We start from the raw sequence: 27419 nt of genomic DNA, 5'->3' as shown, positions 1-27419 counted from the left end.
GATGTGTCAGCGGAGGCGCAGAGCTGTGCCAGTGAGCGATTGTATTGTTTTTTTGTTTTTTTTTATTTGGCCTGTTATAATTTTTCTTTGGCATAGAGGCAGCTGTTAAAATTTCTGTTAGATCGTTGACTGGTCGTTAATTTCTAAATGGATCTGAATCTGCTACTTGTTTACCTCTGATGTTATGCACTTTCATGCATTCGGGATAAAAAAAAAATTCAGGAGTTACCCAATCTTGTTTGGTGCTCATATATAGGCTACCTGGACTGGGTAGGTGTGAATTTTAATTCATATGTTCTGTGATCCAAAAAAATAATTTAATAAAACGCTATGTGGTATATTGCTGACTGTCTTTTCTGTTGTTATCCTGCAGCGTTTATCTGGTTGGATGACTGATGTTATTCATTGTCACCACTTCTCATGCGTTTAAAGGAGGGTTAGGGGTTAGTCACGTGTGTCTGTGTCAGTTAAGTTGCAGCATGAGGCGCTGCAAATGGCTTTTAATTTTTGGTAACACACGAGTACTCTAATGCATTACTTTTATTCATATCGCTGTAACGTAACTGATTACTTTTAATTGATGGTAACATTGTAACCTAATTAACTCATTTCCAAAGTAACTATACCTAACACTGCCTGCAGGAGACCTGTCCATCTGCTCTGTGGTCCAGATTGTGAGGGAGCAAACACCAAACTGACAGAAGAGTGTTTTATCTGACCCATTCAGTGTTTCCAGACTGTTACTGAAACCATGTAAGTAACTAAAACCTGTTAGATAGGTTCGACAGAAACTCAAAAAGAATTCTGATTTATTATCAGGAAAACCACCAAAGGAAGCTGACAGGTTACTGCTTTTCTGCTGCAGCGCTGACTGAAGACAGCTGGCAGTCTTTGATTCAGAATGTACTTTATTCTGAAAGGTTGACATACAGGAAATTGAAGAGTGTGATCAGCCATCTCACATCTCAATAAATAAATAAAATACAATCAAGGAATATTTAATCAATGTCTCACTAGAAAATAAAAATGTCACATTTCACACAATCAACCAATAACATGATCAGCAACAAGCTGGGGGTGGGATCAGGGTGCATGGGTGGAGCTAAGGCGATCTGGTTAAATATGATGGGCAGATACAATCTCAACAGGGTTACATGGGTTCGGGCCACGCCTGTGCAGTTAAAGTTTATATTTACACACCTAACTCAATAACATCACTGCTTTCCATTTAAGTTTAAAATTTTTTACAATTTTCTAATTTTAAACTTTGGTTTAAAACTTAAGATGTAAATATAATGAGGACATTTAAAAAAAACTAGAGGCTCAGTTAGGGTCAGCATTAGGCTTCTTTAACCTTCAGAAGTTCATTTTTCTTAAGCTCCTCCCACTCTGCAGACACTGTTTTACATGTTTTCTTCAAACATTTTAAATGCCAATTTAAAAATTTGCATTTTGGTTTTTATAGTTGTAATACAACATGTTTAACACACCTCAGGTCAGTGCAACAGTTAATCTGAAAAACAGAGAAACTCAGAACATCAAAACAAACACAAATTCTGGGCCCAAAAAATTAAATGAAGAGTTTGTGAACTTTAATGCGCCCAAGCCCCCCCTGCTCGGTCACCTGCTCGGTCACCTGCTCAGCCACCTGCTTGGTCACCTGCTCCGTCCCTACCGCCTGCTGTTCAGGTCCTCAAGCATGTTGACTATCCAAAGTCACTTTTCTGAAAGCAGTCTGACTAGGAGTTTATATTTCTTATTTCATTAGTTTGCAGAAAAGCATCTAAAATTAATAAAATAACGGATCAATTGATAAGAAACAGTCACCATCTTTGATTTGACCTCTACTGATCATACTACGACTCAACGTCTAATCAGTCAAGCAACTCAATATTCAACTGTCTTGTATCAAATCTATGTGTGGGACCTGTCTAATATCTGACCTAGTATTTTCCATCACATATCAATGTCACTCTCTCAGCCAATAAATCGAGTAGATGAAGAGTTAAACTGTCCAATGAAAAGCTTTTACCAGACTTCCTCTGAGCTCTTTACATCACTTCCTGTGGCGAGAGGTCCTCATTGGTCGATTATTGCGCTAGACTAGACGGCTACTCTGCACAAAGCCTACAAGATATAGATAGGTAGAGAGAGAGGTAGATAGAAAGAAAAAGAAACAGGTTAGAGACAGGTAGAAAGAGACAGACAAGTATGTTAGGGTAAGACAGGTGACTACACTGACTCACTGCTCATATTCAATCTTAATATTCATAACTGAACATGTTAAGTTATTGATGCAGTTGAACAAAATCTTTGACAATTATGTTTCAAAGTTAAAGAATTTGTCTCAAGTCAAAAAGCTCTGAATGACCAAACTCATCAGATCTCAGAGAGCCCAGAGTTCCTGATGGTCCCAGGAGGTCACTTCAGTCTCTGGATGGAGGTTTAGTTCTGGATCCTCAAGTCTCTATCATGAGGCAGATCTTTGAGCTATCAGGCTCCTCTTCTGTTGAACCAACTCCCAATATTAGCCCGGGGGGGGGCTCTCATTTTCCAGATCAATGTTAAGACTTTTCTCTTTAAAGACTTTAGTTAAAAGTTCAATTACTATTTAGTTATGCTGCTATAGTGCTATAAGCCTAGACTGTATGTTTTCTGGATGTTCTGTTTGTATCTTCATGTCATCTTCTCTCCTCCTGTTCATAGTCCCCCCCCCAATCTCTGTTTCCCTCTGTCTGTCTGCTGTCTGATGCTGGCCTCATGAACAGCTCCACACAGAGTTTGGTCTGGACCTGTTCTGTGTGAAGAGACTTGATGGAATTTTATGATTTGGCATTTTATAAATGGATGTGATTTGAAGCTCTTTGGGTCTCAATAGTTTATCAGACATAAATCTGGATTGTGTTATTAAAAAAAACCTAAACCATTTTTCTCTCTTCTGATTAGTGATGAGTATTTACTGAAGTGGATATCTTCTCTCAGGACATGGTGGATGTTTTGACTGTTATCTAATGTTTCATAGAGGATTGATCATTGTGGGAGAAGTAGATTCAATAAATCTTGTGAAAACGAGAAACTGCCAGTGGGAAGTAAACATGACAATGATGGCAATGAAATAAAAAGATGAAGCTCAAACACACACTGATCCCTAACTGATGTTCAATAGCTGGTGATGAATTACCGATTTCATTAACTCGTTCTCAGGTGATGTGATAAAACTACAAATTTAACTTTAACTGAGAAAAGGAAAGACTGAGGGAACATTTTCTGCCTGTCTGTCTGCCTGTCCAGGTCTCTTTTCCTCTCTCTCTCTTCCTCTCCGTGTCTTTCTTCATGTCTGTCTGGGCGTTGTTTGCTGGCAGCAGGTTATTTGGCCTGATATCGATTATACTGAGCTCTCAGACCTGACCTCTATAATAAAACCAGAAGCTGAGTGTCTGTTCAGGGTCCACCTCTTCCATAGGTCTCATCACCAGAATCCACAATGCACTTGATCCAGGCGCTCCTGGGCACCAATACATCAATTGTGATTGTTCAGCACCTGAATACATCAACGAAGGTATGTGGAGGAGGTATACTTGAAGGTGATGGCTCAAGGATGTCTGAGCCTGATTTAAGACACACCTCCCATAAGAGGTGTACAGGTGGGGGATTCCCTCCAAAACCAGAGAGCAGTTATCCAATATTCAGCATATAAACAGGCAGGGTGCTGTAACCATAGCAACTGACATGATGACATTCAGAGGTCACAGAGGTGTGAGATCGTTGAATGGGAACAGTTAATATGAGGTCAATAGGCCACTTAAGGCCGCAAAGGGTACATGTACTGTCAACTGAAGAGGTCATGTGTAGGTCATGTCAGGGTAATTTAAAGGTCAAAATGAGGTCATATGTAGGTCATAGCACCTTTGGCACTGCTATCCAGGAAGACTTTGATATAAGATGTGGGGACATATCCCTCCTCCTCCAAGTTTCTCCGTACCCGGGTCCAACCATCTCCTTTGTCTTCTTCCACCACAGAAAGTACTTCCCCCTCCACCATGGACAAGGTGCCTTCATTCTGACCTGCAGGGAGTCAGGCAAACTGTTGACTGAGAGAACTCACATGTCGTTTGGTTTACCAGCTCAAATCCCTGTGAGAGTGCTACACATGGTGATCGTTAAAACCATTAAACCATTTTTCAGATTTGTTCTGGACCTGTCCAGGTTGACAGCAGTGGGTGTGGATAAAGGGTTCACCTGCAGCACCCTGCAGGGGGTTAGGGTTAGGGTCTCACCCTCCGAACATTTACGATCCTTAGCACCACTTGGCACCAAACAATTAGTTAAGTGTACTATTTCTATTCCAAACTATTGTTTTCCTGGGAAAACATGAAAAAAGAGAAACTGCATGATTGCGTCTAATTTACATAAATACAAGACTGATTCCCTTTAATAACACCGTTAATATATTAAGTCTAACAAAAGAGAACCTTTTAGACATGATTACTAATCTCAACACATATTTAACCACCTGCTATACCTTGAAAAGGGTAAAGGGACTTGCAGGTGCCGATACTTGGTAACGGCTCTTCATCATCAAAGTCATCATCAAACTCTGAACTGCGAGACTTGAAGTGAAGCTCTGCACTGTGGTCTTCAGTGTAGCTGCCATCAGGGCTGAGAGAGAGACAGACGGGTAGGTTTAATAGGGTTAGAATCTCTGATTCATCTGCAAATGTCTGAACTGACCAGCAGGTATAGGAGGAACAACCTTTTCAATGATACAGAATTTGTCAACAATCAGGAACAGTCACCTCTCTCTGCTGGCTGGGCTGCGGTTGTCCAGCTGTTTCAGGCTGCTGCTGCCTGGTGTCGTTGCCTGGGAATTGAATCCAAAACGTCCACTCTGTCTTCTACTGCTGCTATCAGACAGGCTGCTATCAACCTCAGATAACCAGATCTACAGATCAGAGATGTTAATTAACACATACATACATACATGTTGTGTATACAGTGTAAGCTTTAGTATGTACTGCATAACATATATCTGTGACCTGGTTCCTCCTCAGTTCTTCCTCCAGTCTATTCAGACTCTTCTTCACCTCCTCCAGTCGAGGCTCCAAGCTGCTGGCATCGCCCATTTGTGGACTTTGTTCATAAACTTCCCTCATCTTCAACAGAGCATCTCTAACACACACACACACACACACACACACACACACACACACACACAGAGCAGAGAATTCCAGAGGAAAAGCTGCTAAACATTTTGGTGAAAAAAGACAAAAGAACGAGCTACAGTAATTGATAAACAAATATATACGTTAATTTCTTTACTATGTATTTATTATAGAAATGTATTTGTACAAACACACAAATATGATGAGAAAATATGGTATACATTCTGACTTTCATTCAATACTTCATACAGCATCACATGTTCCTACTGCACCTGTATTGAATATCCCCCAGTGGCTTGGATTTACTCAACTGCAGATTGGCTTTAGAAGGAAGTTTAACATCAGAGAGCACATCTTTATTTAATTAATTCTCCACTTCACACAACAGCATTTTCTCTTTCAAGTTAAGTTGTGCCATTTGACAGCTGCCATGTCTGCACACTGTAGAAATTATGCCTGCTAGTTAACATGGAAGGAGCTACCAGATATCATAGTAATGTTAGCTACAGTCAATTAGTGGCACTAGCTGTTTTTGGTTTTGTTTTTTTCCCAGGGTGGAAAATTTTGGGGTTTTCTTAGTTTGTTTAGTTTGTTTGTGCAAATCAATGACACAACCAGCTGTTAATAAAGCCCTGGCATCTTTTTGAATGAGGTCACTATAAGGGGAAACACGGCATTCAGACTGCATTCCATAGACTTTATTTTATGCACACACACACACACACACAACTATGAGAAGAAAAAAAGTATACATTTTATTTTACACTTCTTTGAATTGTTAAAATACAACGTGTGATAAAATTTGTGTGTGTGTATCATTGTTTGTATTTGTGCCTGTGTATGTTACCTCTGCTCCCTCTCTCTCTGAATCTCCTGGCTGATGTTGTTGACTCTGGACTGAAGTTTTTTGCGTCTTTGTTCTGGGGGTAGATGACGGCAGTCAGCTGGACCGGAGCCCTGAAGTTGTCACAGCATCGATCAGACCCAAAGACAAAACAATGACGTCATCACCGACAAAATACACTGACATCATTACAAACAAAACACAATGTCATCACAGATAAAACAAGCTACTGTCATCACAGACAAAACATGATGTCATAATGAATGATAATGAAATATAATGATGTAATAACAGTTCACATCGTTATGTGACATACTGACCAGTTTGAGTGACAGCTGCCAGTCAAAGAGGAAACATCATAAAGTTAGAAATAGAGCGTTTTTATTGCTACATAACAACAATTATAATATTGATCATTAATAAATATAAACAGATACCCCTCTTTTCAAGCTGCGCAGACATTGCTTCCTGGTTCTGGAGCCCGAGGTCATGAGGTCATTTAGCCGCTGTGTAATTGGCTCTCTGGAAAAAGGGGGCGGGGACTGGGGACTGCCAGCCACACCTCCAGGTGAGGGTGAGGTTGGAGGTGGAGGGGGAGGCTGTCGGGGGGAGGAGAGGAGGGTCAACAGCTGGAGAGAGAGAGAGAGAGAGAGAGAGAGAGATTCGGTGACTCCTACAGGGGTTTAATGCGTGTTTGCCTGTGTGTGTGTCTGTGTACCTTGTTCTTTCGTAAAAACGGCCACAGCTTCCTGCCATGCCTCCGCCCTTCTGCTCGGTTGTCAAGGTAACTGGATTCAGAGATGCTCCTTCTCATTGTGGCACTGTAGTCTTCAAACTCTATGTCACCCGGAGGGTCGAAGCCAGACTTATACACCTCCACCACCTGACGGGTGTCCTGCACACACACACAGTCAGTTGCAACATTTCCAGGGAACATTGTGGTTCAAATGTTTTCAACATGTCTAATGGTTTCCTCAGCAGTTGGAGATGGAGTGGTTGTCATGGTTACCTGATGGAGCTCATGCAGTGACTGTTGATGTTGGCTCCACCTGCTCTCTGTCACAGCTGTTCAATTAATAAAAGTTCAAATGGTTGTTTTCTCCCCTATTCTCAAAGTAAGAAGGCCTAAGGTGCTATAGGGTTCGAGAGGCTGATTGACAGAGAGTGATGAAGTGATGGAGTGAAGAATTGATGGACTTATGGACAGATGGAATAATGGAGTGATGCAGTGATGGGCTGATGGACAGAGGTCCTGAGGGACTCCTCTCCCTTTTAAATAAAAGCATCTTGGTTGGGTCTCGTGACTCTTGCTGTATTTTCTTCTTTGTTGAAATGTCTCCTCTTCACCCCAGTCCAGTCCAGTCCAGAGGACACTCACCATCCTAGGTTGGATGCTCTCAGCAGCATCCATCATGGCATCCAGACATCCGCTCACAACAGGAAGCACTTTCCTCTCAGCCTCTGCTGACAAACGCATAGCATCACAGATCCGATCCAGCCGCCGCTCCTCCATGTCCTGTATACGCTGAAAACACAACAGTACACACTTTAATACCCCCTGAGCCCTGACATGTACTACAGTCCTGCAGGGTTACCTGGTATATAACAGGTATCAGTGTGTGGTAATGCTGGTGCTGATCCTGGTTAAACTGATTTAAACTGGTCACATAGTCTTTCCTGGATTCTTCAGCTGCCTGTTGTTTCTGTTGTGCAGTATGTCGAGCCTTAGATAAACACATAATGAGACAACAAATAAACCAATAAATATTTAGGGCCTATATCTCAACTACACACAGCTCCGGTTGTTAACATGAAGTCAGGACAGAGTTCTGCATGTTGTTTACAACAAAAACAACAACAACAACATCAATAATAATAATGATAATAATACCTTCAGTGAGCAGCGCTGACAGACAGAAAGACAGAGAAGAAGTCAGATTATCTGAACATTAACCATGAAGGATGAAAACATTATCCATATTATCCATGTATCAACAGAAATTCTACAATAGTACCACAGTAATAACTGCAGTAATGATGCTGGTTCTTTCAGTGTGCATTTCTCAAACCTTTTCTCCATCTGTTTTGCTTTCGAGGTCAATCCTATCAGACACATGTTGAGCACGTTCGGCCTCTTTACAGTCCCGCTCAAATCGCCGTTTACTCTGAAAGAATAACCAACAGAATGACACATCAGGATACAACAATGCGTCAGGTCTTCCTTGGCGCTGTCACTATTATTATATTTCAATGAAAGTCACATGATGTAGTTGATGAATGTTCACATGGATGTATGTTTGTATGTGCTGGGGGGTCACTCACTGACTCCAGCTGTTTCCATGAACTCTCAATGTGCTGTTGTGCACGACGGCCATCTTGGAAATGCTGCAAAAAAGCAGTTAGGTGCAGTTAGGAGTAGTTTCCAATAAATACACTACTGAACCTTGTGGAAAGCCTTCCCAGAAGAGTTGAAGCTGTTACAGCTGCGAATGGGATGTCACTTAAGATCATATGCGAGTCAAGGCAGTTGACTGAATTCTTTTGGCAATATAGTCTATATACTTATACTTATTTGCTTATATGCTTAGCTTAATGTTTGTCATTGGGTCACTCTGAATAGTGTTGATGAATGAACCAGACAATAGATGGATCTAAACCCTGATAGAGCTTCAAACTCTTGAACTGACACAATGATTCAAAGTCCTTCTGCTTTGTGTTGTCATTCCCCAAAGCTCTCTGGTGGGGGATGAGCCTTGTTCACTGTTTATTTATTTCTCTGTTTACTCACTGTTTTCCTCTCAGCTTTAAACTCCTGTGTGTATCGGGCCAGCTCACAGACGATCTGTGTATTCAGGTTCTCAGCAAGTTCTTCTTTCTGAACAGCAACTTCATTCAGCTGGCGAAGAGTTTCTGCAAATGCCAAACACCAGGTGTACCTGAAACAACCAATCAAACACCAGCTGAAGCGACCAATCAAGCACCAGCTGAAACAATCAATCAAACTGTGGCAAACCAGGGGAAATATCCCCAAACTGAGGTTGAGGGTGGTGATGGAGGGAGTGTTTTGCCCACAGCCCATCATACAGGGGGAGAGTCCACCCCCAAGCTCCCAGCAGTACTGGATTAGTTTGGCTTGTGGTTTGAAAGGTAACAGTGGTCAGTGTCCAACCCAGCAGCTGCTACCTTGAGAAAGTCTTAAAGTCTTGAGCCTCAGATGGAAAGATCCCTGAGTGGCAGTTTAACCCCGTCAGCTTCCCCTAAACTATTTATTTAATCCTTCTAATCTGAGAGTAGTCACTGGCAGCCACCACACTTTGAATTACCGTAAATTCACGAATGTTTGCTCTATTGGAGAAATGCCAGCAATTTCTGAAAGCTGAGAGGTTGTGCTTCACAGCCAATATAGGGTCATTATGGTAATTCCAAAAATTCCAGATGGACAATAGGAGTCTTCGGCGTCAAAGGGTTAAAAAAAAAACAAAAAAACAAAACAAAACCAATAACTTTAACTTTTGTGCCAGCTGTCTTTTAGTCTTTTCTGACACTGTGATTCCTGCCTTCTACTCTCCTGGGATGCCACAGTACCTGAAATAACCAATCAAACACTAGGTTAGAGACAACGTCAGTGCAGTCCTCCTGGCAGACTCATCAGTCTTGACAGGAAGTGTCTGTCAGACTAAAGTGGGCTTGACTGGGAGACTCAGTCTGTCTTCGATCAGTCAGATACATGGAGACCTGGTGATTGTAATTCCAGCAGATTCTTCATTTCTGCAGAGGATGCCTGAAGCTACAGGGTTACATGGACCTCCTCCATGACTATAGTCCCTCAGTTTGTCCAGAAACCTGCTCTAAAAAGAGTCCTGCTTCTTATGACTTCTTCTGAGAAAGGCTAGTGAACACTATGCCGTTCAAATCTATGTTGCAGCACAGTTTGATCTCAGAGGTCAACATACAGTCCACTGGACTCCATAATGTGGTTTTGGTTCTGACCTCCAGGATGACTGTAGGACCTTATACACAAGTATCCTTCTAAAGTTTGTTCAACAAGTTAACTTCACCACAGGTCACAGGTCAAGGCCTCTTTCGGCTGCTGCCAATTATTTCACTGACACGTCAAGCAAACAGGAAGCAGCTGAGAACAGCAAAGAGCCTGAGAAGTCAGATTATCTGGACTCCTGAACCTGGTGCTAGTCTTCATTTTCACAAACTACCAGGATGATGTAGACCTCAGACAATCTCATAATGGCACTCGGTCACCACCTGAAAACATCAGGTTACATCACCTGGACCCTGATGTGGCTCAAAGCCAGTGACCCAACAGCTATAATGTCATCGCCTACAGACGAGTGTGACAGGAACTACATCACAGCAACTTCCTTAAACTTTATCAAAACTCACATTAACTCACTAACCTGCTCTCTTCTTCTCTACTTCTCTTAGGATGGTATTTCTTTGAAAGATTCCTGCAGAGAGACAGGTCACCAGAGAGACAGATAGGTACAGAGTCAGTGATATTGACTGGCTCTACACTTGGAGCCAAATCTTTTTTTACCTAAAACCAGATCAAAGCTGAGATGTTGTCTTTCCTCTATTTCTGGACTGAAATCAGTTCGGAATTATGGTTAAAAAATACAATACATAGTAATTATTGCACATTCAGGGGCTGCTGATCATACATCTCAGGATACACCAAATTACAGATGTCATGTAATAAAACAGATTATTACCATTTAAAAATATAATTATTATAATATGAATATCAATTGTCCAGTCATGGTAATTATGGTGGCTCTGTAAACACTTGTCAGATAACCACAGGCATTTCCACAGGAATGTGAAAAGAAAATTATCAGAGACAAAAAACTGATTTTAAAATCACTTCTAATTCTAATAATTTCTAAACATATTATTTAATTCTATCACTCTCTGTAATAAGTTATTAGAAATTATTATGGGCATGTGATATTTCTAAGAAGATGTCTCTAGTATGATGGTGATGCTTAGGTAACAATGGGTGGTGAACAAGGGCACTATCATCACTTCAGAACTGGGGGGGCAGGTTGTCCAGGAGATTGCGGACTTTTATTTTTGATTCATAATTACAGCAGCTAAGGAAACAAATAATCACAAACAGTGACAATCTTCCACCAGAGGACCAAGTCAAGTCATCTAAAATTATCATTATCAAGTACAACGGGCAGCATGGCGGCTTCAGTAGTTAGCACTGTCTCCCCACAGTAAGAAGAGTGTACAGTACGCCCTTTGTTGTGATAGACCTGTGGAGATATGATGCAGTGGTCACATGAAGGTGAAGAACTAGTCATAGTTACCTGATCTGTTTGGCGTAACTCAGCTCGATGTCAGCTCTTTCTTTCACAAACTTGGTATATCGCTCTAGGAAGTCAATTCCCCAGCTGGTGTGTTTCTCCAGATTATCAAACTGATCCTGAAATATGAAATAAGACAGAGAACAGTTATACAATAGTCTGTATTAATAAACATATTGGTCTGTGTATATATTAGTCCATTTCTAAGTCCATTTCTAAGAATTAACACCTTAACATAGTGGATGGTTTTGTGTGTCCTGATGACTTTGAAAGCTGTGTGGTGGTGGTCAGTTGGCCCTCTCACAACAGCTTCCTTCAGAGGACAAGAAGGTCAACTCTATGCCACTGCAGGGTACTGAAGTTTATTTAACCCTAGGAAGCAGCTTGGATTCCCAAATCTGAATGATCTCTCTGAGTGGCGTCCTGGAAAACCAGGAAACTTAATAGTTCTGCAAGCACTAAACGTAGGCAGGGTCTAGACAAATCTAAACTTGTCAGTCGTAAGGCATCAGATGCTTTGGACATTGTTGGGCTACCAGGACTCTGACACATGGTGCTGCAAAGGAGACTGTGACCGATTATCAAGCCTTAGCTACCAAAAGAGAAATGCAGATTTTCAAAGACACAAAGCAACATCTGAATGGCTTTATTCTGAAATTACAGGAGTGTAATCATATAATTGCAGACCTTTCTCACCACATCAATGTACAGCTAAGCAAAAACCACTTTGGCAGAGAGAGCCCCGTTTGCTTTACCAGTAATGCAACTAATATTGCTACCCTACAAGAGCACTTTGAAAACTGCTTCCAGTACTTCCGCACTATGCAGCCTTGTATCCATCAGTCCCACTGTCCACAGCAACTCATCGATCAACTGATGGAACAGTGCAATTTGCAGGTCGACCCTTTCTACTCTGACAGAACAAGTGAGGTGTTGCATTTTGGAAACTGTTACCCTAACCCTGAGAAAGAAAAGGTTCGAGTCCGTTTGTGGCAGAGTTAAATCCTCTTTATTGTCAGTTCTGGACGGGGGAGGGGTCTCTGCATGTCTGGGTCGCGCGCTGCAGCTGCATCATGGGGGACGGAGGATGCGAGTCGATGTCGTCACTCACCGTGTTGCTATGGCAGAGCAGACAAAAGCACGAGGCCCTCAGAGTCTGTGTGGCACACCGACGGACCGGCTGCACCGGCAGGTGTCGGTCAGTGCCCGGGTGACGGAGCCGGCTGTGTCCGCGTGCAGCAGGTGTGACCAGATGTACTCACCCATAACTCGGTGCCCCAGTTACAGCTCATGTCTCCGGTCAGCTCGGTCAGCTCCTCCCGCTGCAGCTGCTTCCTCCTCTGTTCCACCTACCGACGATCACCGCGAGCTGCTGCTGCCGCCCTGAGCATCCCACCGACACCGACCCCCCCACCCCCCCCACCCCCCGTACAGACCCGCCTGTCTCACGCTGTCTGTCTGTCTGCAGCAGCTCGAGCCTCTTTGTCATCAGCGAGATGCTGAGATTGTGTGTGTGTGTGCGCGTGGGGGGGTGCGCATGCTCAATTTCAGCTCCGCCCTGCTGTCACACACATTAAACTATCCTAGTGTATTAAACAAACACACACACACAGCTCTTAGTGCACACATGAGCAGCATTATTATTAATGATGATGATGATGTCCGCAGACAAACCAGCTGTGATTTCCTCAGTCCTCCAGCAGATGACGCTCTTCTCACGTATTAGAGTCTTCTCCGCAGACTCGGTAAAGCTTTCGTCCTGATCTGTCATTCAACAGAGGTGAGTCAGAACTGTTACCAGTGATGTGCGGTGAGGTTTGTGGCTGGGGAGTCACTGACCCGCAAGTCAGATTTACAAACATATAATGTTAATAGCATAGCTTAAATTCACAATTCAGTTGGCAGATTTTACAGACTGCTCGTTATGTTTCATATCAGAAATCCTTTCACACAAGTAGGGCTACATTTGGCAGTTAAATTTAGTCTCAGAGGGAGCATATTAGCTCTTGCAATTCCACAGTACATAAACATTAAATACAAACAAAAGTAAAGTAGTAGTGTGCGAAAACAGATTTCTAATTCTGACAAAAAATTTGAGAACACAACCAGTTTGAATTAAAACCCATTTTTGTCTAAAGGCCAGGGACACTATTCTGATCAGACTGATTTAATATACTGATGAATAATTGATAAAGGTTATTAATTATTGTTGGAGTCTCTGGAGTTTCTATTTAATAGTCTCAGTTCTTCAGGCGCTGCAGGAAACAGACTTAATTGCAAACAAGTTGTTCAGCCATCATTACTGATCCTGAAAGAAATAAATCACATTGTTATTTATCATCAATATGTTGACAGTGAAAACTGAGCAGATCTGTCCTGATGATCTTAGAATATTGATCAGTGTGAAAAAGACCTTGCCTGAGATTCCTGATGACACTGCTTTCACTGTGGCCGGTGAACACACACTAAGACAGTAACACACATCACAGTGGCGATGCACCGATGTTTTGACAGCAGTTCACACCATTAGCTCATGGGTAATGTCTCCTCAGGTAAAGGGTGCTGAGAACTTTTTAGTGATGGACCTTGATTTCTTGAATGAATTGTTGTTCAAAGCAGAGTTGTGTTTTGAAGTTGAGGAAGGGGCTTCGCCAACCACCAACCAGATGAAACACATGGCTGTTTGGTATAGGAACTTATTAAAGGACACATTTAAGAAAATTAAATCAAACTTTATTCAAACTTTTACAAAGAGAAAGACAGAAAAACACCAAATGTTTGTTTACATGCGACAGGTGTCATGAAACGCCTCCAGGGTCCTAAAGTCCCGCCATGTTGGAGGAAGTCCATCCTGCAGGAAACGACCACAGCGCTGACAAGAAGACTGGAAGAGTTTAATGTAACTTCGTAGCCAGGTCTGCAGGTTAGACAGTTATACAGACAGGTATAGAGAGAGACGGACAGATAGAAAGATTGACAGACAGAGAAACAGACAGTTAGAGAGAGAGACAAACAGGGAAAACAAAACGTCAAGGGGCAGACAATGAGTGAGACAGATAAATAAGAAGTTTATGTTATTCTCACCATGAAGGACCGAACTACAACATCGGGCATCTGGGGCAGCTGGTAGTGCAACAGGGCAGTGGTGGCATGGTCTGTAACCTAGCAACACAACCACAACCAATCAAAACACCGCTAACTTAGCCAAGGTTAGCGTTTCAGGTGACGACAGGTGGATCTTACCTTCTGGAACACCTGATACTGAGACTTGGTCCAAATGTCCAGCTGGGGAGAACAAACAGACAATTACCATGGGGACAGACAAGTCTCAGGGTCCTCCTGTTCGGTTGGTGTGCTGTCTAACCTTTCCCTCTTCATTGTAAACGTTCTCGTTGTATCCTCGAACAACGGTTCTGTCGATAAACAGTGAACGCATCACAACAATAGCCTTTAACACCTTCCCCAAGGTCACCTGAAAGGGTAAAAAGGTGAGAAAGTGTAAGGGTTGCCAGGTGACAGTTCTGTTATCAGGTAATGGGTGTTTCTCACTGTGTGTTTTCATACCAGCAGAACAGCAGACGCCCCGTTAGGTCTGAACAGCTCAATGGTCATGTCAGGAAACATCCTCCCGATCCGTGAGATGACATCATCCACATACCTGTCACACACCAACATTTGGAACAAAGTGAGCAGAGGTCAGATGTGGTGGGACTGTGGAAGAACCAACTGATCAGATCAATCATCAACAAATGTTTAAGATTCTTAATTTGCACAGTTTTATATTCAGAAATATTTGTCTCGCGCTGACAAGGTAGCTTTTCCATGTTTGGGGTCGCTTCAGCAAGTCAGTTCCATCACATGCATAGTTGATTTGGCTACAGTTTTTACACCAGATGCCCTTCTGTTGGAATACTCCCCATTTATCCAGCTTGGGACTGGCACAAGCACTGGTTGTGGCTGGGGTATGAACCCTGCATATTGGCCAATATATCATTATCGGATTATTTAAATCCAAAAATATCAAAATGAGTAGTGGTCTTAAAAGTCCTGTATTGTTCAGGCTCTAATCAGTCGTATAAGTACTATCAACTAGAAGCAGCACTGTGTTCTCACAGTATATAAACCAAAGAACTGAGATAGTGGACTCTGAAAAGTACCTGGGTGTTCACCTGAGCTAGGACCTGGACTGGACTGTCAACACTCAGGTAATATATAAGAAGGGCCAAAGCAGAGCCCACCTGAGACTGAAGTCCTTTGGCATGCAGGAAGTCCTTTATGACTGTGTGGTTGCATCGGCCATCTTTTATGGTCTTGTGTGCTGGAGCAGCAGAAAGGAAGAGACTCTACAAACTGGTGAAGAAAGCCTGCTCTGTCCTGGGCTGCAGCCTTGAGTCTGTGGAGGTAGTGGGGGACAGGAGGATGACAGCAAAGCTGTCATCAATCATGGACAATGTCTCCCACCCTCTACACCAGACTATAAGCTCACTGGAAAGCTCCATCAGTGACAGGGTTCTTCAACCACAGTGCATGGAGAGGTACCACAAGTCCTTCCTCCCTTCTGCTGTCAGACTTTACAACCAGCTCAGCTCCCAGTAGACCAACAACGTTAGGGTTATTGTGAATATTGTCTGTTCTGGTGTACCATGTGCAATTTCCTCCTCATCATCATTCAAGCACAACCACACCATATGTGCATCATATCCATTTTCTTTTGCCTATTTTTATGCAGTCCACTTATGTACACTGTATGTGTGTGTATGTGTGTATTGCTGCTGTAAACATTGTGAATTTCTCCACTATGGGTTAAATAAAGACTAATCTAATCTAACCTATATTCTTGGTGTATTACTGTAGTATTAATGCCTGCAGTACTGCAATACTCACTGAGGAGGGAGTACCAGAGTGCTGGGTTGAACTTTAGGTCGTCTTTTGGCTGAAGCTCCCATCTGATTGGCTGATCGTTTCAGTGATTGTTGGTTCAACAAACTGGAGGCCAGACCAGCATGGTATTGCAGCTAAACACGTTCATATATACAGACAGACACAAGTATTACAAACACACAGCATCGCCATCATACATGCGTTTGGTGGTGGATGAGTTTGTGTGCATGTCTGCATTGGGGGATTAGCCTGTTAGCATTTGTACCTTGTTGGACCACTTGTAGGCCTGCAGCAGCTGGGAGTATAAAGGCGTTTTATCCTGAACTGGATCCAGACTAAGAAGGCCGCTGTTATGGAGAGGATGTGACTCTGAGGGCCGGCCCACTAGACCACTGAGACGCTCCAACTCACTACGTGACAGACAGATGGACAGTGGGTGAAGCAGAGAGACAGACAGAGAGGGAGAAGTGTTTTTAATGTATCATCAGGGGGAAGTGACAGGAAAGGCCTCTGGTCTCTAACTGGTTTTTGTTTGGCTTCAAACCAGACTCCCTCCACAAATCTGTCAAATGACCTTCATTTTAAAATGGACTGATGTCCCAGTGAGACAACGTGAACAACAACCAGAAGAGCCAGACCCGTTACAGGTTTCAGTGCTGGACTGAGACCGATCTGATGAACCTGTGATGTCTCTCAACCCAGTGTGATTACGATCCAGATCGAACCAGAGTCTGGTCTGCCGGACTCACTTGAGGTCTCTGTTGACGGCCTGCAGGTTGTCCTGGAACTCAGCTATAAACTGCTTTTCTCGGCCCTCCAGCGTCTCTCGGTTCCTCATTCCGTCCTTCAGGGACTCGAACACGCGGCTCACGCTGGAGCGGAGCGCCTGAATCCCGCTGATGGCGTGAGAGAAAGCGTCCAGATTCACACCGACATTCACGACGTCCGCCATCTTCTCTGTTTCTATGCTGCTTCCGCATAGAGATGACGTCGAAGATCAATCAGCGAATCGCTCTATTGTTTGGGCTCAAACATCCAGTCCGTTGGGTGGGCGTGGCCATGAAAAGGACCACTTCCGGTTCTGATTAGCCTACAAACGCAAAAGTGTATGTATACATATACATTTACATTTAGGGCTGTAGACTCATTGAACACATTGACAATTTGTATGAGTTTTAATGTTCTGACTGAAGGATTTCTTTAACCTTTAACATTTTATCTTTATGTGTTCAAAACAGCGAACAGACAAAGAATTTTAGCAAAAAATACAAAACTACACAAAGTGAGCTGAGCAGGTCTGAGTGTTTAACTTCTGCATCCTGGAAACAACAAGAAGGGACACTAATCCATTGTTTGCTGTTTTATTGAACCACTAATGAAGAATGAAATGAAAATGAAGACTATACAGAAACTTCCAGTCCTGCTGGGACAGAAAGAGGATTGCTGTGGCAGTTTATTGCTTGTTTATTTATTTGTTTGCCATAATTGTATATGTATAAAAAATATGCTTTGGTAACACTGTATTGTATGTATGAATTAAATTGAATTCAAGTTGAGAGAGGGGTGGGGGGAGAAAGAGAGAGAGAGAGAGAGAGGGTTAGGTGACACTGATCAGCTCAACAGAAGTTCATCTTCAGTCACTGAGAGCAGAAGGGGATTAAGAGGAAAAGAAAGGAGAAGGGCAGAAGGAGAAAACACAACAAAGGAAGAGAAGAAATAAATAAAAAGAAGAGGACTGAACAGCAGGAGGGCAAATGTCCTGAAGATTTAATCAGCTTATCAAGACACAGAAAAAGAGACACAGGTAAGTAACAGAAAGAGAGAGATGTTTGACAGTTATTTGACAGATACTGGACACTACAGTTTGAATGTGAACAAAAAGACATTTCTATCTGAGAGTCCAGACCTTGGTGTCTGATCCAGATTCAGAATCTCTGTCCCCAAAGTCTTGCTGTAATCATTTCTGTCATCTGCTCATACACAAATACACCACCAAACAAACAAACAAACAATCAAATGCTGTCTTCTTCACATCTGACCTTATTTCTCTGAAAGCTGCAGGACTCTGAACATCATCATCATCATTTTATCTGAGCTGAGGAAGATCATGTATTGTCATGTGACTGTATTATTGTGTGCTTTATGTTATTGTATGAATCGGCTGCACCTTCAACTGAAGTTTCCAATTAAGTAATAAGGTTAACTTTACCTGACCCTAACTTACCCTGACTTAACTTAACTTACCTTACCTTATCCAATTCCAGGAGTTCAGACCCATAAAGATCTGGATGTGTAACCAGTGTATTTTGTTGTGGTTTTTTCCAAAGGCTGGACTGTTTTGTGGGACTTACTAGTGGTGACCCACCTGAAGTACGGATGGTAACCAGCAGCAACTCTGTAACCATGACAACTGTCTGAGGAGCAAACATTCAACCAGACATGACTTTCCGTTGGTCCACCATGACCCTTGCCCTCGTCCTCCCACTTGTTCTCCTGTCAGTGCTGGGACAATGTCAGCTCAGAGATCAGTTTGACGTGTGTCGCTCTCTGCGCAGCTCGGAGGCGGGGCCAGGCTGGGAGTTCTACGCTTGTCAGCCCCTTCCCACCAACATGAAGGAGGTGATGCAGATCAGAGTCGACCCCCCTGGGATCACCTGTGGAAATCCACCAGAGCGATTCTGTACATTGGTCAGTGGCACACACCCGAAGACAGCTGGTTCTTCTGCTATTCTGGTTTTTCCATCGCCATACAAACATCCTATAATGCATCACTCTCATGGAAGGCCTTAGTCTCTGCTGATTAATTGTCTCCTGTCAATCATCCCGTGGCCCTGACCACTGACTCCTCAGGTGGTTTCCTTGGGGGCCTGAACCTCAGGTTGAGAACATGTCGTTCTAATTGTTCCTTTGGGAAACTGAAGTCTTGTCTGAATTATTGATAAAAGGAGAAGCTTGAATAACCCAGAAAGTTGTTGTTAATAATTAATAAAAAGCCTGAAGCTGTAACAGATAAAATAAAAACTGAATCATCCTGAACCTGATAGTGTTGCTTAATTTAAATCTGTTCACCAGCAGAAGCTGAAGTTAAAGGATAAACCTCTAACACTCACTGATCAGATTAACATCAGTGCTAATCCATCACATGTATGTTAGTGGGACACACACACAGGATTTAGGGTCTTCATGAGTCCTTGTGTTTGTCTCATTGTAATGCTGAATGTTTGGGTTTGGTGTATCCTCAGGAGAATCCGTACCTGTGCAGTGATGAATGTGATGCATCAAGCCCTGACCTGTCTCACCCTCCTCAGCTGATGGGAGACAGGGAGAGGGGGGGCCTCATCACATATTGGCAGACAATCACATGGTCCAGATATCCTGAACCACTACTGGCCAACATTACACTGTCCTGGAACAAGACTCTAGAGGTGGTTGATGACATCATCATCACCTTTGAGTACGGCCGACCAACCAGCATGGTGCTGGAGAAGTCCCTGGACAAAGGTGACGGGGGGGTGTTGGGGGCTGTGATATTGTGGCAGTGAACTGAATAACTGATGACATGACATCAACTGCAGGTGGTGCACGAAGTGGGCTGTAGGTGCTGGTGTTCAGAGTGTGTATGTGTTTCAGGCAGGACCTGGCAGCCATACCAGTTCTACGCTGATGACTGCCTGGACGCCTTCGGCATGTCGCCCAAATGGGTCTCAGATTTAGCCCCCACCAATCTGACGAGGGTCATCTGCACTGAGCAGTACTCCCGCTGGGTCGGTGCCAAGGTGAGTGCCACTGGTTCACCTGCAACCTGGTACTGTGTGACTGGGACAGGTTTCTAGAGCTGGATTGGACCTGGCCCAGGTCCAAGGTTCATAAAAACTTATGATGCTGTTTGGCCAATAGGAGGAGAAGACTGTGGTGTTTGAAGTGCGTGCTAGGTTCAGTGTGTTTGCGGGACCAAAGCTGATCAACATGGACGCTCTATACACACGGATGGAGACCATGAAGGGTCTTAGAGATTTCTTCACCTTCACCAACCTGCGTCTGAGACTCCTTCGGCCGGCGCTGGGTGGGACCTATGTCCAGAGAGACAACCTGCTAAAGTATTTCTATGCCATCTCCAACATTGACGTACCTGCCAGGTAATAACATTAGCTCCTCCCACAGACAACCTGCAGGCACTCAGCAGCTGACCAGTGGGTTAGGGGACAATGTCAGATCATTAGACAGGGTCTGTGTGTATGTGTCTTGCAGGTGTAAATGTAACCTCCATGCCTCTCAGTGTGTGTTACGTGATGCAATGCTCCAGTGTGAGTGTGACCACAACACAACGGGACAAGACTGTCAGTTCTGCAGCCAAGAGTTCAAATCCCGCAACTGGAGACCTGGATCATACCTACCGCTGCCCAGAGGCACTGCCAACACATGTATGTACCTGTACACATGTGAACACACACACTCACACACCTGCGCACATGGACACACAGCAAACATCTGGACTCCTGTGGACCAGTGGAACATTCATATCTGGACCAGTTTGTTCTTTCTGATCTCAGTCACACATCACAACACAATTATCAAATCTACACAAACAGATACACACTGAACTTAGTGCAGTAAATCACACACTTCACATGTCACATATCAAATCAAATCAGATTTATTTGTATAACGCCAAATCATAACAAAGTTACATCAAGGCACTTTACATATAGAGCAGGTCTAGATTATTTAGACCCAACAGGTCCCTCGATGAGCAGGAAAAATTTCCTTGAAGATGCAGACTTGACTATTTGACTTTTGCCTTTATTAGTTTGGTTTGGAATGCATTCTGCAATACTTAGCTGTCCCTAAGCATCTTGGGAGATCTGGTTTGGAGTGGATCTGGACTCTGAACTGAACCAATTCTGAGACAGATAGTGTTTCACCAGAACTGGGAAGAGCAGACTGAGAAACTGAGACGTGCTTGGCGGACAGTGCTGATGAAGCTCCCCGTGAACCTGTCAGCTGCTGGTCAAATGACGCTGAAGATAATTCTCTTCTGAGGAAATGCTACCATTCATATGTTGTCTCTCTTTCAGGTGAAGTGGCAGAACCAGCAGCCAGTAAGTACCTCACGCCCATCTGTCTGTCTGCTCACCTGTCTGTCTCTCTGTCTGTCTGTCCCCCCATGTCTCATAAAAATAGCAGTAATTTGGCCTGCGTTGCATTACGGACTCAGACAGACAGACAGACAGACGGGTTGACAACCAGCCCTCTTTAAATATCAGAGTGCATTTTGGGAAGAAACAGAGCTTTAATCTGAAGTGCAAAGTAAGTTAACACACCAACAGTTGGTGTGTGTGTTTAATCTGCACCCGTCCGTGCTGCGTCCCGGGTTCAACTCTGACCTGGGAAGTTGGCCTGAAGGTTGTTTCTCTCTTCGTACTCCCTGTTGGCCTCTCTGCCACTTACTGTCCCCAGAAAAAACTTTTAATCTGAATCCATCTCTTTTGGTACAAACACGATGAGTTGGCAGGAAGGGATGTGATGCTCAAAGCTCTGGGAGATGAAGATGCTGATTGGGGGTCATCCATTGTGTGTTCCTGTTAAAACAGGTCTTTACAGACCAGTTCTTTTGGAACCAGGAGAGTCTAGGATCTCAAATCAAATCAGATTTATTTGTATAGCACCAAATCATAACAGTTACATCAAGGCACTTTACATATAGAGCAGGTCTAGACCAAAGTCTTGATAAATTATTTAAAGAGACTCAACAGATCCCCCGATGAGCAGGAAAGACTTCCTTTAAGAGGCTGAACCAGGCTGAGGGGCAGCCATCTGCCTCGACTGGTTGGGTTGAGAGTGAGAGAGAGAGAGAGAGAGGCATGGGGGGGTGTAGTGTAGGGTGAGAATGAGAGCAGGAGAGGGGATATTCAAATAGGTGTAGGCAGGAACGTGGCGCCACATGAAGTTCATGGAGATGAGCTGTAGTACAGAATTCATGAAGATATGGGAGCCGCAGGCAGCAGGAACACGGGATGGCGATGAGTCACCACCTGCAGGATGAGGAGAGGAGGTGGGAGAGAGAGAGACTTCGGGAGAAGTGTGGTTATTGTCAGTGCATGCAAGGGGGGAGGGAGGGAGAGAGGGAGAGAGAGAGAGAAGCTCAGTCCTTCCCCCAGCAGCCTCGGCCTACAGCAGCATAGCTAAAGAGTAGATGACTTTAACTTTTTAACTATAAGCTCTGTCATACAGGAAAGTTTTAAGCCTGGTCTTGAAAATTACTAAAGAGTCCGCCCCCCCGGACCGATACTGGAAGTTGGTTCCATAGAAGAGGAGCCTGATAACTGAATGATCTGCCTCCAGATTTACTCTTGGAGACTCTAGGAACCACAAGTAAACCTCCATCTAGAGAGCGGAGTGGCCTGCTAGGACAGTAAGGAACTATGAGCTGTCTGAGATATGATGGAGCTGAGATGTTGAGGAGAACAGTAGTGATGAGGCTGAGGGGGTTGGGGATTAGGGATCATGGGTTAGTGGCAAATTATTAACAATCTAATTTTTTTGTTCTGCATGTTATGATGTTCTGTAAGTACCTGTAGAGAACAGAGAACCAACATTCACTAAAGAGAGAAACTCTTCTTCTCTGACAGCGGCTGGTGACTCTAATTCAGAAGCATCTGACAGACCCTCTGCCTCTTCAGACGGAGCAACTGACATTACCTTTACTGACAGCACCACTACTGACAGTATTGTAATTATAAACTCTGCTTCAGACCTTGGTACTCCGACATCTACTGTCTCTTCTAGTTTCAGTACAGATAGTGTTGGCAGTATTTTGATGTACGCAGTGATTCCTGATGCAACAACAACAAACCCAGGAAGTCCTTTTACTGCTGCAGGCATAACTTCCACTGTAACTGACAGAATTATTGTTAGAGCAGAAACCAGTGTTATTGGCAGCACTAAGTCAATACTTGACACGGACAATATTCCTTCCATCAGTACTCCTATGGTGGATACCAGTGTTCCAACTTACTCCAGTAGTGACATTGGTGACTTTCCTGGTGTAGAAGCTGCAACAACATTTGTCACCGGTAGCTCTGCTTTTACTGCTGTTAGTAGTACTCTTAGTAGAACAGACTCTGATGCATTTCCAGACATAAATGGTACAGCAGGACTTCCAGCCAACATAGTTCCATACAGCGGTCCAGCTTTGGAGACTGAAGACACTGTGTCCAAACCAGCTCTCAAAGAACCAGACATCACCATTACCAGTAGCACCAGTAGCACCAATACCAACAGACTCAGAATTCCAGGCTACATTACTGACTCTGAGGTGTCTATTTCTGACCCAGCAACACCACCCTCTGACTCCACCTCCTCACCAGAAAGCACAGACTCCACCATCTCTGGGACTGATACTACCACCCTGATCACCAGTACTACCCCATCCGCTGATGGTACTGTGTCAACTGGAGTCCTACTTCTTACAGCCCTCTCAGAAATAACCCTGCCCATTGAAATGGCTCCATCTGCAGACCTTCTACCTACAGCGTCAGCCCCAACCAATCAGATGTTTGCTTCAGATTCTTCACCAACAGCAAGAGCCGAGACAACCCTTTCTGATTTACTGCTGCCAGAGGAATCCTCCTCTGAGGCATCTCCTTCAGATATACAACCTCCTCTTTATGTACCTCCTCCTTATGAACCAACTCCAGATAGGCCTCCTATTGATCTTCCTTCTCCTGATGTACCACCTCCACCTGTACCTAGTCTTGATCTGCTACCAGAAGTATCATCTTACTTTCCCTCCAATATACCTTTCACAGATGTACCATCTCCTGGTGTACCTTCTCCTGATGTGCCTCCTGATGATGTACCTTCTCCTAATATACCATCTCCTGATGTACTGTCTCCTGATGCACTTCCTTCAGATGTACCTCCAGATGTGCGATCCCCTAGGACTCCAGACACTCTGGTAGATGTACTTCCTGGTATACCTTTTCCTGATGCTCCCCCTCCAGCTCCAGAGGCTCCTGTAGAGTCCTTGTCAACTACCCCTGAAGAAAATGGAGGGGATGCTGCACCAGATACAAGCTCCACCACCTTAGATTCACCTTACCGAGCTGGTGATTTGGCCCCTGTGGACTTCACATTCCCTTTCCCAGTTCCCACAAATGCAGCTCCACCTGGATCAAATGTAGGACAAACTTCAGGAACAGTGCCTGCTGGTGATCCAGGGATAATTCCAGATGATTTTCGTGGCTCTATTGATTCAATTAATCCTGGGCTGAATGCAATTCTAACAGGACCAGACACACAGGGAATACAAGAAAGCAGACCAGATTTTTCTGCACCAAATCGCATAATTCCTAATGCAAACTCTGGACCAGACGCTATGCCAGAAGTAGATGATCCAGGATTAGGTTTATCTCCTCCTCCAGCTCAAAAGGAAGGCATTTCTGACAAGGATTCACCTACTGGTAGAAGATCAGGATGGTCAGAGTCCAATGAAAAGAAAGAATCTACACAGGAGCAGACAGGAGAGCAGAGAGAGGAAAAAGGTACAAAATAAATTGGCTACACATCAATGGATATATTAAAAATAAATAAATATTAAAATATTTGAAAGCCTGTGTAGAGATTGCAAAGTTATTGCTAACTTTGGAAAAGGTAAAGGCAAAAAAACGTTTTTGTCACTAGATTATCCTCAGTGCAGATATCTGTGTCCTTTTCTCGAGAATTTCTTATAAAAACATATGTTCACAGTTTTGGTCATAGGACTGTATCACCAAAAAGAATATTAATTTTCTATCAGTAAATGGTATTTGTTTTTGATATATCACTAACAAGTAGTTTTCCCTTTTATAAAAGAAAAACAAATGTATGCACACAGCCAGTGGAGAGGATAATGAGAAAAGAGACACAATGTATAAAAATATCCTGATCATTTTCAAATAAACCTTTTCCCAATTTGTTGAACTAAACAGCCAATGAGGCCAGAGAGGAAATAAAAAAAACATCAAAAGAGGAAGGAGTTGTACAGAAAGAGGACAAAGGCTATGAGAAAAAAGGTACAAGTACAAACATGCCATCTACTGATTAGTATTATTAATAGCAGTACCAACCACCCTTGTAATTGTTGTTGTAACATTGTAATAGATGGAAGTACTACATCTTATAAATATAACTGATGGTAATACTGTGTAGTTATAAGTTCTGATTTGTAGTTGGTCCTTTAGGGTTAGCCTTAGCTGCTACCTACCTTTTGCCTTGATTACTCAACTTGGTTTACATCTAAAGCGACCCAGAAAATTCTGATTCCTGGAGGACCAAAGTTCAGTCGGCTGTCCAAAATCGCCTACATCACCTTCCAGGGTAAGCCTTCTGCTGTACAGACCACTCCCCCGTATGTACAGCCACACCCCTTCTATAAATAGTCACACTCAGGTAATGATGCAGTGCATTTATACGTCAAATGTGACATGTTTGACTCCTCCCCTTGTCTATTTGGTCCACCCTCTCATAACAATGACGCCTCCTGCAAAGCCCACCCACCATTTGGGTCATGGGTGGGGTTATAAGTATTGTGTGTTATGTGTGTTATCTTTGTTACCTATGGCTTTGTTTGTCATAGTGAGTGCCAACCATTGAGGAAAATTATCCTCAATCTCATGAACAGAAACTGTCAAATAAACAACTTCTGAACTGCAACTTCTAAAGTGTCAGATCTAAACAATGATGATCTTAATTTAACTTTTTGTCATGACACATCGGTCATGTGACCCTCCCTCTCTCTGTGTCAGACTGTGAGTGTAATGGTCACTCCAACCGCTGCAGCTACATTGATTTCATCAACGTGGTCACTTGTGTGAGCTGCAAGCACAACACACGAGGACAGAGCTGTCAGTACTGTCGCCTTGGCTACTATAGAAATGTGTCACTGTCGCTTGATGATGAGAACATCTGTGTGGGTCAGTAACACAAACACACAGTAAAGTTGTTGCTGTTGTTATTGTTTATCCCTGTTTATTATTTTACTATGAAATCTGCTCTGACTGACTGTACAATCAGCTGACCTGTCTGATGATGTCGGCTATGTCTGTCAGAGTGTGAGTGTGATGCCGACAGCAGTGTTTCTCCTCACTGCTCGGACTCTGGTCTCTGTCAGTGTAAAGATGGAGCCACAGGGCGGCGCTGTGACTCCTGTTTACCTGGCTACACCTGGAGAGGAAGCAAGGCTGGCTGTACAGGTATGCAATGAGGGGGCGGGGCTTAGTGACACCTTAGACAGCATCTTTACCTGGATCCAGGTGATGTGATGTTAGTGTCCTTTACATTGTCAACAATGTAAGACTTTTTTTTATAAAAACGTATAATTTCTCGTAATTAATCATAATAATTGGACTGTCCTGTCTCCTCAGTGAATGTTTGTGATGAGGAGCGTTTGATTTGTCAAAATGGAGGAACATGCATCGACTTCCAGCGATGCGTCTGTCCAGACAATTTCACAGGTAACACACCTCTGTGGGCTGGTCCTGATGATGAGTAAGGTGATGTTGGCAATGGCTGATGATGTCATGATCATGTGTGCAGGCACATTCTGTGAGCAAACTGTCTGTCTGAAGAAAAGCGGTTGTGTCAACAGTGCTGATGGCTCCTCCTCCTCTCTGACCTCACACCTTTACCTGCTGATCCTTATTCTGACTACCTCCACCTCCTACTGAGGCCAATCCCACTGATGACATCACAAAAAAAAAAAAAAAACTTTATTGGACTCAAAGCTGTCACATGTTGAAACAGGATATGTCATGTTTTGTTCCTGTGTAACTGCTTGACAGAGAACACCAACAGTTGTGTTCAGTCTGATCATGAGCTTACGTTTTCTACGCTTCCAGTGACTTAAAACTTTTGTTTGTGATGTCATACCAATAACTTTTACTGTGAAGTTCTTTCTTTTCCTGGAGTCATTTCCTGAACTACATTAACAAACACAAAAAAGTGGGAGACCAACAAAGAGACAGACAGATGGATAAACAGACAGTTTAAAAGAGAACAAGATGGACAGATAGTCCATCATCAGTTAGTGACTCAAATTCAGTCACGTGTTTTTTTATTTTTCTTTTTATGAAAACAACGCTACCAGTATTAATGTCACTTGTTTGCTGAGAATTTAGTTTCGTTAGTAAAATTAAATATTGAAATGAGACAAAAATAATGCAAACA

General features: G+C 43.3%; 3 protein-coding genes across 4 annotated transcripts; 1 reads left to right on the top strand and 2 right to left on the bottom strand.

The window, feature by feature from the left end:
* Positions 1-2026: 2026 nt before the first annotated feature.
* Positions 2027-19859, bottom strand: fnbp1a (formin binding protein 1a). The gene is made up of 19 exons (XM_029510010.1): positions 19836-19859; positions 12596-12625; positions 11337-11452; positions 10419-10469; positions 8795-8942; positions 8329-8391; positions 8076-8171; positions 7898-7912; positions 7602-7730; positions 7385-7531; positions 6725-6901; positions 6444-6635; positions 6327-6341; positions 6010-6119; positions 5037-5169; positions 4797-4942; positions 4523-4659; positions 3907-4065; positions 2027-2127 (listed from the first exon to the last, which is right to left on the bottom strand). Exons 2-19 carry the CDS (start codon positions 12623-12625, stop codon positions 2099-2101), a joined length of 1893 nt encoding a protein of 630 aa, XP_029365870.1. The 5' UTR covers positions 19836-19859; the 3' UTR covers positions 2027-2098.
* On the bottom strand, positions 14045-17205 carry med27 (mediator complex subunit 27). Of its 2 annotated transcripts, XM_029510011.1 has the most exons (8): positions 16964-17204; positions 16480-16624; positions 16218-16348; positions 14898-14991; positions 14698-14805; positions 14577-14618; positions 14418-14495; positions 14045-14250 (listed from the first exon to the last, which is right to left on the bottom strand). In XM_029510011.1, exons 1-8 carry the CDS (start codon positions 17164-17166, stop codon positions 14116-14118), a joined length of 936 nt encoding a protein of 311 aa, XP_029365871.1. In that variant the 5' UTR covers positions 17167-17204; the 3' UTR covers positions 14045-14115. The 2 variants fall into 2 exon arrangements, with proteins under 2 accessions (XP_029365871.1, XP_029365872.1); XM_029510012.1 differs by lacking the exon at positions 14698-14805 and having other exon boundaries at positions 16964-17205.
* Positions 17884-26920, top strand: LOC115048511 (netrin-G2-like). Its single transcript, XM_029510007.1, has 11 exons — positions 17884-18018; positions 18542-18902; positions 19457-19715; positions 19845-19990; positions 20112-20350; positions 20463-20653; positions 25356-25361; positions 26000-26167; positions 26303-26446; positions 26618-26707; positions 26790-26920. Exons 2-11 carry the CDS (start codon positions 18654-18656, stop codon positions 26918-26920), a joined length of 1623 nt encoding a protein of 540 aa, XP_029365867.1. The 5' UTR covers positions 17884-18018; positions 18542-18653.
* The last annotated feature ends 499 nt before the right edge of the window (positions 26921-27419 follow it).

The sequence above is a fragment of the Echeneis naucrates genome, chromosome 9, assembly GCF_900963305.1.
Source record: "Echeneis naucrates chromosome 9, fEcheNa1.1, whole genome shotgun sequence".
NCBI classification, from domain to species: Eukaryota; Metazoa; Chordata; class Actinopteri; order Carangiformes; family Echeneidae; genus Echeneis; species Echeneis naucrates.
Note: the sequence above shows the minus strand (reverse complement) of the source record. Positions and strands in the feature narration are given on the sequence as shown.